We start from the raw sequence: 12,160 nt of genomic DNA on the forward strand, positions 1-12,160 counted from the left end.
ACCTTCACATTCATGAGCTACCTCTCGTGTCGTCTCATCCTGTTTGGAGCGATCAAGTCGAGGCTTTCAGCCAAGCGAGCAGAGGAGGGCCATCAGTCATTGGTCCGAGCCAAGGAGACCCTCTGCTCCGCTGCCGGAGCCAGACAGTGGGGTCAGGCTAAGGTCAGGTGGTCATGCCTGGGGTCAAATGTCAACAGACACCCTCGGTGAGCTGCACTAATAAATGTCATCGGCGCACGCACACCCCAATGACTGGCAAGGCTGTCCTCTGGTGAGCGGTGATTGCATATGGTTCATTGCATTGGGTCAGACCTTCATTTATCACATGACAACCTCTTCTGATATTAAACAAGAGCAGCTTTCAACACCTTCACTTGTTGTCTCGGGTTTGATTGTCATGACCGGCAAGTTTGAGGTGACCGAGGGGAAGGCTGCTATAGTGATATTACACATTTTTGTATTTATTTTTCCCTAAAAAATTTTCCCTATCGTAGGCCATCTTAAGTCTAAAGTTTAATTTTGTAGGCACCTCTAATGGTATTCGTTATTCATAGAACACGGATTGTCTTATTATTATTATTTTTGTCCCGAATCGTCATCGAATCAGTAGGCTATATTTGATTTGGATTTATGAATTGTAAAGAGTGTTATTGAAACCATCAAGCCTATGTCCAGAACACCGTTCACACTGGGCCAATTGTCCTATAACATAAGCACGCACAATTATTCTTTCCTCCCACGTTTCTATACACTATAATTTTGTGATACGATAATTTTTCTAATGTTATGGTTCACATTACATGTAGTTATTTGGCTTATTTGAAGACAGCACCTCTTTGCATGGATTTTATAGTTTCTCCCTGTCCTTACAACTTACTCCCAAAACACAAGTTGTTTAAAGACTAATTTGGAGACCACTGTGCTGATGACAACAGTTAATTCACTAATGCAAAAGGGAGGGCATCAGTGGATTGAAAAAAAATTATTTATATACCACTAGCTTGACTTTGGCAAGGATAATGAAGATCTGGCAAGAACCAAATGGTCTGGAGTAAAATCCCACAATGTGAAACAAAGGTCCATGTAATGACTTGACTTGTACATGCTCACATAAATCAGAAGCAGATAAAAGATGATGAATGGCGATGCGGAACCAGGACGAAGTAGAAGTGTTTGATGCTTATCTTGTTCTCCTTCCTTCAGGTGGCCTCTCTCAATAACACATCAGCCATTCAAAGAGCATAACGGAGCAATCAGCCCACAATTTAACCTCTCCCTGTACACTCACATAACCACACAAGTGGCAGTCAATTCACAAAGCTTCTACTCCTCAAATTTCCCAACAAATGATAACTTTCAGGCCCCCCAGCGATAAAGTAATTTCTCCATCTCCTGTCGAGGGGGGTTAGGGGATGACGGAGGGCTGCGATAATCTCATAAACAGAAGCTGTGGAGATGCGGGCCATCTATTATGAGTGGGAAGAGTCGCACAGATAGAAGCATTTATTATGGGCGACAGCAGACGATGCATTCTCATTGTGTGATACTAGTGGTGACGGACACACAGCCATCCGTCTTCTGGGGAGCGACAGATGGGAAGCGACCGAGGTGCGCGCACAGTGAGCGGGGAAGGGCGGCACGAGGAGACAAACTTAGACTGTAAGCAAAGAGACTTGAGCGGGATCATGCTTTTGCAATTACAAACACGTGTTTGTAGTACTTTATACATCAATATTCATTCACATAACCCTGGAAATTGCTCGTCACTTTAGTGTAGTCTCAAGCTTCACATACTGTACATATACAATCGAACTTTTATGACAAGCATCTAATAATAAATTGCTCATTCGACAGCTCACACAGCTTTTGTGAGGGCGTCATAACAAATATTGATCGGAAAATGTACTTCTAGTAAACTGACTATGTGGCATGTGTTATTCCACATTTGGAGGACGACACAATTCTTCAGAAATAAGCATTCACCTCCGGCATATTTGTCACCTATTAGGTATGAAACTATTAAAGGCTAAGCTTAGTATAAAGATCAATGGTATTTTTTTGAAAATGAACGATTTGTTTGATATTTAAAATCCTTTCATTCATTTTTTATATTGCATATCCTCAAGAGTTGGAAGGGTTGGTGCAGCCTAATCCACCCAACCATGTGCCAATCACAGGGCACAAGAAATACAACCACTCACGCTCTTGGTCAAACCTAGTAGAAATTTAGTGTTCAACCCGCCTACCCGGCATGTTTTTTTCGATGTGGGAGGAAACCAAAGTACTTGTAGGAAACCCACCTGGGATTAAACCCCCGATCTCAGACCTGTGAGGCTGACGCGCCCATATTAAGATATGTATCATAATCACCATGACAGTGTTGCAGGATTGCAAATCCGGGCTAATGTTATCTTTTTTTCTCCGGAGTACAAGCCAGCTGTTAATTTAGCTCTTACTGCTGACCAAAAGTACAGAATGAAAGATCTCCCTGGTCTCCCAAATGCTAAATCCTTTCCCTTGTTCTATCACACTATGTGGTGGAAATTGTATAATGAACCTGCTCTCTGTTTCTGTTTTTTTTCTCTAAAATATTATGAAAAGTACAAAAATGAACAGTACAGTTGGGTTAATGAGTAAAGCACTGGAGTCTAATTCTTGCGTGATTCGATGTCAAGAGGAGAGCCCGGGGCGATGAATAATATCCGTAAATGTGGCGAATGGGAAGTGTTTGGCCTGATGTCGATCAGTGTGTGCGCTTGAATTAAGATACACAGCCACTTATACATAAAGTGAATAATAAAAGCAAACATGTATGCAATTTGTTCATATAAGATGTACATGGATTATTCCACAAGGAACTAACCCTCAAAACCTATTTATGTAATTAAGTAAAGAAAAAAATGTGCTTTATTCTGCCTCCATGCAAAATAGTATCATATGAAATAGAATAACTAATTAAATCAAACCTAACTTTTTTTCCTTACAAGGTTATTTACACAGAAATTTCATGGTATTTATCATGCTGACTGATTTTACTATTTGAAGGTTTGAAATGTCTTCCAATTCTGGAATGATGCCTAAACAATACAAACTACCCCTTAAATGAATGGCTTACTATAGGCATCTATATCCAAGTAACATCATAATAAAATGTAATTTATCTAATCCTAAACCATTACATCGTGCCACACACTCTTAAAGTTAGTTACGAAGCAACAATTAATCTCTACAGGTTCCTGGCATAAATATGATAAAAATATTGTCTTCTGTTGGCAAATCGACTGCAGAATCTTAGGCAAATAAGTCATAAAACACAATTGAAAGGAGGCTGGGAACAAGTTGGCAAACACGATAAGAGCGAGAACAAGAGTGTGACGATGGAATAAGTCCAGGTAATATTTTTATTTGTTTAATTGTGTCTGTTCCATTCATTGAGGTTTGAGCATGCACAGTGGACTGTGGAGACCAAAAAGGCCTAAAAACAGCTTGTTATCAGTGTGGAATGACAGATGAGAAGCAATTAAAATGAACCATATGGATGATCATATGGTAATGTTATAATTAGCTCTATTTTGAAATAGAACACTTGCATAAAACAAGAAGAAAAGAAGAAATGTAAACAAAATGTTAGATGATTCACAAATGACTTTGTAGGGAGTGATTTGAAACAATCCAACGTTAATAGAAAGTGAATTTCAAATGTGACATTCACTTCACTATCTTCAACGGATTATTACATAAGTGAAGTGTCGGTTTTTATCAAGTTTATTTGCCATGTCAAATACTCAAAAGGAATATTTCTCCAGGGTGAAAACATCACTTTATTTTCTCCCTGGCTCACATCAAAATGTGTCCTGCCTACTGTTGTTTTAACGTTTGAGGAAAATAAACTCATTCCCACACCACTGAGATGAAGAAACACTTTTGTTTAGGTCGCCATAAAAATGTAATTAACACATTTTATGTGCACAAGTTATAGAATGTGCCGTATGACTCCAATTATGATCACAGTTGCTTGAAAGTGTTTTATTTTTCCTTGTCATTCCTCTCATCTATTTATCAAAGCTATTGAAATCACAGATACACAAGAACACTAAAGCAAGGGGAGATGCAATCGGCTCTTGTTGAGGTAAACAATGATTCTTTTTAGTTGAATAATTCACTAAGAACCTTCAGGATATCGCTATCTATCAAAGACTTGTAGGATATGCATCGATTTTTTCTGTTAAAATTATCTCTTTCATATCACTGATACAGTAGGTGTTTTTTTGATTGCAGGAATCATTTTTCAAGTCAACAGAAAGCGCATGGACATATACAGTCCCAAAGAATATTGGCAGGGGCGGAGCACCAAACTATGGAAGTCACACAAAAAAAATGGAAAGCTATTTTGAAAGATGACAAAATCGTAGTCATTAGTTCACCAGGTTCTGGGATTGCCGCGTGCAACATGGGCCACTCAGACTGTAATAATATGTAACAATTTGTGATCTTTGGTTTTATCATTTCTATGTGAAAGGCATTTTGGAAAACAAACATCTTTACTTGTGTCTTCAAAATGAAACAGAGAGAGTGACCTTTGCATAGGTTAGCATGCCATTTTTGGTGGCTCGAACCTAAAGATGATTTACTTGCAACAGAGATATTCCCATGTGTCGTGAAGCTCCCCATCCCGACATCTGTAAAAGGTCACGGCCAAGTAGAACATACGGCAACATTTTCACACAACAAACACAAGCAAAAGCCCTTGAGACCTACCTCGCTGGTTGTAACCCTCAATTAGAAACCCCCACTCAACTTCATAGTACACCTCGTTCATGCAACTGTAGTGTGCCAGACACAATCAATCACATCTATTTAAGTCTCATTCGAGAAAAGTGATAAAATTGCTGCACTTTCCTCAAATGTGCGCTTGTCTCACTTCCTTTTCCTGTTGACTATCCATATTACCTGTTGCTTAAGTCAAATAGCAAAGTACTGTCAGCATTGCTCTGTATTCACAGTATGTTTTTCATTGGTCAGTGGCCCAGATATGTTGAATGGCTAGAGTCATTAGAGCAAAAAGAAGTCTCAAAAAGGGCTATGCTGTTTGAGCAAAGACAAATTCTGAAGCCGTGAGAAACTGGAGTTTCCCTCCACGGGTGAGATAGACATGAACATTTTTCAAACAAGTCAAAATAAATGTTTCTTAGTAAAAAAAAAGCCTCTCTGGATAAAACATTTCAGGGTGTTGCCCTCACTCCATCAATCTACAATACCAGGGGGGCCATGTCCGGTCCTCGAGAGCCCCTATCTGGTTTGTTTTCCATATCTCCCTCCACCAACACACCTGAATCAAATAATCTGGATTGTTATCAAGCCTCTGGACAACTTGCTGATTAATTGATCATTTGATTCAGGTGTGGTAGAGGAGGGAGATGGATGGGGGCTCTTGAGGACCAGACTTGGCCATTGCCACTTATACCATTGCCTTAAAATTCCACAAACAAGACCACGTCAAAAATTCATGGGCCATACGAATTTGAGAACACAAGACCTAAGCTGTTGTTGCTCTACCATGTTTTATATTATAAAGGATATACTGCAGTTGATCATTTCCATGAGTGTGCCTCATTTTCCCCTTGTAGATAGATAAATAAAACAGAGGAAGCATGTAATGCCTCAGGAGGCTCAAGTGATCCAACTCTTACGACTTCAGTTTTGTGCGCATCAGACACAACATAAAAACGATGAAACTGAAACAGCTTACCGCTTTATTTCAAAAGCGTGTTCGATAAACATAAAAAAATAAATAGGATCAAGTAACAGGTTCATTGGGGGTTCATGTCAACACTTCATGATAAAAGTGTGTTTAGAAGCTTTTTGTCCTCTGGGGGTTAATAAAGCTGATTTAGCTGTATTGACAAAACATGGGGACACTTCCATGCTTCCATACTGGTGTATTGGAATAGTTATGATTGGTCTTGCTGATGGAACACGGTGGCTGGCACAAAATTGCCTCTGGGATGCATACGTTCTGGGTGTGTGTGTTTGTGTTGTTTGCGTTTTAACAGATTTTGTGAGTACGTAAATCAGTTCGGATTGTTTGCATTGTTGCAGCTTGTCCCACTTTTGGAGACAAAAACTCATATCTAACGCAAGTTATTTAATTTTATGATGAAGCCTTAAAGCTGTAGGGTGTATAGAAGAGTTAAGCTCTTGGAAAGGAATATAAATAAGTGGCATGTCCTCTGAAGTGATGAAAAAACAAACGTGTGTGTCTGTGTGCTTCTATTGTATGAGAGAGAGATATAAAGCAGATTGCGATAGTGTACAAGATGAAAAAAAGCCAATGGTTGGAATCAAAGAATGAAATCTTAGATAGTAATGGATATCCTCAGAGGTGAACGTAGACTGCTATTTTCTTACTTTTTGACCTATTTGTAATCTGTGCAGCGCAGCCTCCAATTTTTTCCAATAAATAATACAAAGGCCACAGTGAAAAAAAAGATACAAACTACAAGGCTAGAAGTAATGCATTTACAATAATGAACTTACAATAAATGATCCAAAAAATAATTGGCATATAAAATACATTGTAAATGATACGTTTCTAATAAAGAGTATACCAGAGAAGTAATAGTATTAATTATAAAATGTGTGAGATGTGTATTGCGGAATATTCAGCAATGTTGCAAGTTGTTCTTATTTTAGATATACTTAAAAAAAATATATATACATACAGTAAATGAATGAATGAAAACATGGGTAAGTTGTTTTCTTTTAAATATTAACTATTTTATGTGGTTAAAACAATGGTTTTGAGGGATCATAAAAAATACAGTATATTTGATCGAAAAATATATAAGAATTTTCAACAAGAAAATTGAAAATTGTGACATCACAATAAAACACTGGAATTATATGCTGATTCTTGTTTTGTTTTTCTAAACTATACTAATTATACTGTACATTAATCTTTTTGCTTTATGAGTCTAAAAAGGGCTCAGAGTAAATACATTTAAATCAAAATAAAAGTAACAATAATCCTAATATTTAATAGGGACCTCCTCAGTGCATTTGTAAAATCTCCTAATTTTTCTGCCAAAATCCCATTATAACGGTTAACTCACCTCTTTCTGCTTCATTTCTGCGCTGTCCTCCACAAAGACCAAATAAATGGATCAATCTAGAAGACAAATAAAAATGTCACCTGGAATGTTTCCACAAGTCCCTTACTTACTCCATCACTCTTTTTTTCCCTTTCCTTCATTTTTCTCCTAGCCCACCCCATTCTGTGTTTCCCCCGAAATATGTCCCCCTTTATCGCAGGTGACGTGGCAGGATAGGCCTGTCCGGACCAGGTAATGATTTTTTTTCCCGTTCTTATTTTCGTGTTGCGGGGGATCCGCGTGGTGCTGGTTATCAGGCCATTTATTACCCTGCCAGCTCACCACTCAGCTGTCTGACTAAATGCAATCTGCCCTGATTCAAACAATTACCCCAAGATGGCGAGAGGAAGAAGAATAGCCCCCTCGTTGCGGGTCACTGAGAGTTTAAGGAAATACACAAAGACACTTCAGTGCTTTGCCAAATCAACCAGGCACTTTCTTCAAGTCTAAGAAGCATAGTGGAAAAGATATTGAGGTAGTTACAAAATACATAACAGTTAAATGTCTTAGTCTCTCAGCTATTTATTTCCCCAGAGGTCTGCAGTTCAGTTTAGCTTGCTATGGTTCAGTTCAATCCTAATTGAGGCATAAGTAACGTCACATTTAATTCTGCACCAGATTTCCACAATTTCCAAGTCATTTTTCGAAACATTTAATGTCCTAATCAGACAGAAGACAGACTACTTGGTTCACAACATTATCCATGTTAAAAACAGTCCCAAGACGTTGTCATGAAGCACTTGACGTCCGTGGATTTTTCTACATCTAAACACACTTGCTATGAATTCACTCTTGGTCTTCCAGCCTCCCCCATTCCAAAAAACATACATGTAAGGTTGATTGATGATACAAAATGGTCTTAAGTTTTTTATTGTGGTGCGAGGTGCACCTTTTTATCCAGTTGAATAGGTTCCAATCACCACCCAAATGAGGACCATCGCAATAATGGACAATGGGATGGATGAATATTTTGTATGCATGACCTAGGAGTATTTCACATCCATACATTTACTATGATTGCAAAACTGTGTTAGCTAGCCAACTCGACTTTAGACTAATGAAGACCCCTGTGGACGGATGATTTATTGGGTGTCAATGCACCTGGTGACTGTCAGGGAATGAACACTATGAAGTGTATTTTTTGCTCATTCTAATTTATTTGTGTTGGAATCCAATTGGACTGGTCATGCTGCATTTAAAAAAATATATTTTTTTTTAAATATCCAAAAACAAATTATATTTTTATACTTTAATAATGATTCCAGGTCATGGAAAGGGAGCTCACAAATTCCCCCACAAATGATTTACTACAAAACATATACGTTTAGAGTCTGTACTTATATCCGCAGCAGATCCGCTCTTAAATGACCAATAAATCTTTTAATTCATCATCACACAGTGAATAATGCAGCGTATCCACTGGGTCAGAGAGTGACAGCGATTACAACTTCCACCATGTGGAAAATGAACATATTCATTTGTTTGAAAGCCGCTCAGGCGGGAAGAATTCATTCCGAGTCATAGGGCTGGATTTGGTCAAGGTCTGCACCTATAAAAGCAGGTAAATAATTGATTGCCGCTTAATTTGGCATCTTTTATAGTGCTTTTGAAATTTGCAAACAATGCACATAAACTAAGTAAATGAACGTGCAATATTTACTACAACACTAAATCATAACTATTGTGTTGAATCTGAAATCTAATGGTATTTTTTTTCCAATTACAATTTGCCTGTTAAAATGCTCACCTTGATGCCACAGCAGGTGCACAATCAAATATTTCATTTCAAGGCCTTTTATAAGACCATCATCACTTTGCTGTGCTAACGTACGCTACATTTTGGTTCACCAGCACAGCTCGAGTCATCAAAACTGCAAAGAAACAGGCCACAATTCTCCCCTAGACCAGCATTTTTCTATGTCTATGTGTGTGTGTGTGTGCATCTGTCTTTTTGTGTTGTTATTGTGCCTGATAAGAAGAGCTGTTCAGCAATATTTAGCATTACTGCAAAACCGAGTAGCTTTTTGCACAAAACACAGCGAATCTCACCACTACCAAAGACAAAACAAAAATAACACAGACACCCCCCCTTCATACACCCGCACGCAAACACCCATGGGGAACAACATCAACAACAAGCATTGAGTTGTGCCAGAGAAAACAAATATCGGAGAAATTGAACAATCAATCCCAGAGTTGAAATAACACTTGAATTATTAATTGTATGAACAATCAAATGGCATTCATAAGCCGTGATTTGCTTTGTGTTGTGTCAATGCATGTTTGGATTTGCGTGACGCTGTCCAAGATAATAAAAACAATGGGTTGTTGGGATGTCCAAGTTCAAGCTGGCCTGCAACAGCTGCTGTGCTGTCATATGCAACATACGCTACATTCAAACCCTCAGCTACAAAGATACACACTGCCACACACACACACGTACCTATATGCACGCACACAAACAAAAGAGCAGCTGAACAGCAGCTTCACAGCGTACAAGACTTGTGCAAGCATCCATCATGGACAACATCCAAAGAGAGCTGAGAAAATCTTCCTCTCATCTCTCATCTTTCTAATCATTAATATAACCCAGCATAAACTATTTATCTCCTGTCTCTCCTAGCTTTTCTCAGGATAAATAAAACATTCTTGAAAATTCCAAATGATTCAACCACATGTGCTCGAATTGAAATTCAAACATAATAAAATACCAGTAAAGTGACACAATATTTTAGAATGTACAAACAACTTGGCACTTATTTGAATACTTTGAAAAAAAATCATAATTGTTAGACTATACATTGTGATGGATACTTTAGAGAAATATTTTGACTTTTTGCTCTTCTAATCAAACTCATTAACAAAATTCCACTATATATTACAATAGAAAATTGCAATATAGTATACCTATTTTCTAATTATGAAACATTTGGAAAAGTTTGGATTATTTAAGTAATCAAATAGCAACCATTAATATGGGAAAAACATTTGAAATATTTCTGTCTAACTAAGATTTTTTTTTAATGGTAGGGTACCTAAAAAACATAAAATAAAAGATTTGACTGTGTGTGTTTGTGTGTGTTGGAGCCTATTAAAGTGTGAAAGCTGGTTCATAATGTCATGACTGTGTACATATTCATATGTACTCTACTATAACATATGTCTGTATGCTTGGACACGGTATATCCGTGTTAATATAACCTCTAATGATGAAATATGTTGCAAATGTTATTTCGGTCGGCTGACAGGTGATTTAGATGTGGGGGGTATGCGTGTGTGTTTAATTGGACCTCCCTGAGCTTGTCTCCAGGTGATGGACCTCATCTGCTCTTCCTCTGATTAAGGACAACAGATGGACTGGTAACAACATAGATACATACAAACCAAAGAAAGGCATACTAAAGGCAGATTTAATTTGACTATACATTAAAAAAAAAGTTTAGTTGGATTATGGATGGGTGATGGACAAGTGCACTTAGCATGTTGGCCTCACAGCTCTGATGTCTGAGTTTTGAAAATATATATACATATTTATACATATATGAATACATATATGAGTGTATATATACACACACAAAAAAAAAAAATATATATATATATATATGAATACACACACACACACACACACACACATACATACACATACATATATATATATATATATATATATATATATATATATATATATATATATATATATATATATATATATATATATATATATATATATATATATATATATATATATATATATATATATATATATATATATATATATATATATATATATATATATATATATATATATATATATATATATATATATATATATATATATATATATATATATATATATATATATATATATATATATATATATATATATATATATATATATATATATATATATATATATATATATATATATATATATATATATATATATATATATATATATATATATATATATATATATATATATATATATATATATATATATATATATATATATATATATATATATATATATATATATATATATATATATATATATATATACACACAGCCCCAAAGCTGTTGTAATGCAATATATATGAACTGTTTGTATTAAAAATTTACAGTATTTTCAATTTATTTGTAAGAGAAATAAAAAATAAGTGTTCTTTGTAATCCTATTAAAAGAATACAAATGAAAATAAAAGAGTTGTACATGTGGAGCCTCAGAAAATTGTTTTCAAATAAAAACACCAGGCAGTGCATTTTTGTATGAGGGTTAACAACCCATTTTGTTGCACTTGTCCAATTGAGTGATTTTGACCCAATCACTTGTTGTGCAGTGGGCCTTATGGGTTCACTATGCGTATAAAACAAAAAAGGAGGAGGTAAATTACCTCTAAACTGGTACAAACAGATAGAATCACAATGGATCTGTTGTTTCCAAATCATAATAATTTCCCCTCTTCCACCTAGTCCGTCATTATAGTCATTTCCTCTATACTTGTTGCTGATGCTGAATCCATTCATTCATGTTCTATCTCATAAAAGTGCATCTCCCCATGTAAAAGAGCTGGAAGGTATAGAAAATTGGATAATGACACTCAGTGAGGTGAGGGACAAGAGAAATTTATATAACTGCATATGCTTCATCTTTAAGTGGTTTTCCTCCACATCAAAGACAAATGAAATTAATCCAAGTATTAAGAGATGACTACCAACTTTCTGCAGCTGCATTGAAGCTACAACAAGATTCATTTAGGTAAGCATTTGGACAGGTGGCTGGCTAAATGGTATATATAATGTAAAACATGATTTTATTTTGATGGTTAAGCATTTTTTTGTGCCATAAATGCACAAAACACACATGCCCAACAGATAATGATGAAAAAAGGCTATGTCTTCAAACATACTCATTAACTAACATATGAATATGATGAAAGAAATGAGAGGTTAGTTGTTTTCTTTTTTTGGGGAATTTATTCTGAATAAAAGAAGAAAGTTTTTAGTTGTTG

The 12,160-nt window shown here is 36.1% G+C and overlaps 1 protein-coding gene across 1 annotated transcript in view; it reads right to left on the reverse strand.

Annotated features, from left to right (window-relative positions):
- Window positions 1-12,160, reverse strand: part of LOC144199670 (uncharacterized) — a 107,289-nt gene that overhangs the window by 20,594 nt on the left and 74,535 nt on the right. Inside the window, exon 5 of the mRNA XM_077721481.1 lies at window positions 7,113-7,168. Coding sequence (XP_077577607.1) covers window positions 7,113-7,168 — 56 coding nt within the window. The remainder of the gene's footprint in view (window positions 1-7,112; window positions 7,169-12,160) is intronic.

This window comes from Stigmatopora nigra, chromosome 7, assembly GCF_051989575.1.
Source record: "Stigmatopora nigra isolate UIUO_SnigA chromosome 7, RoL_Snig_1.1, whole genome shotgun sequence".
NCBI classification, from domain to species: domain Eukaryota; kingdom Metazoa; phylum Chordata; class Actinopteri; order Syngnathiformes; family Syngnathidae; genus Stigmatopora; species Stigmatopora nigra.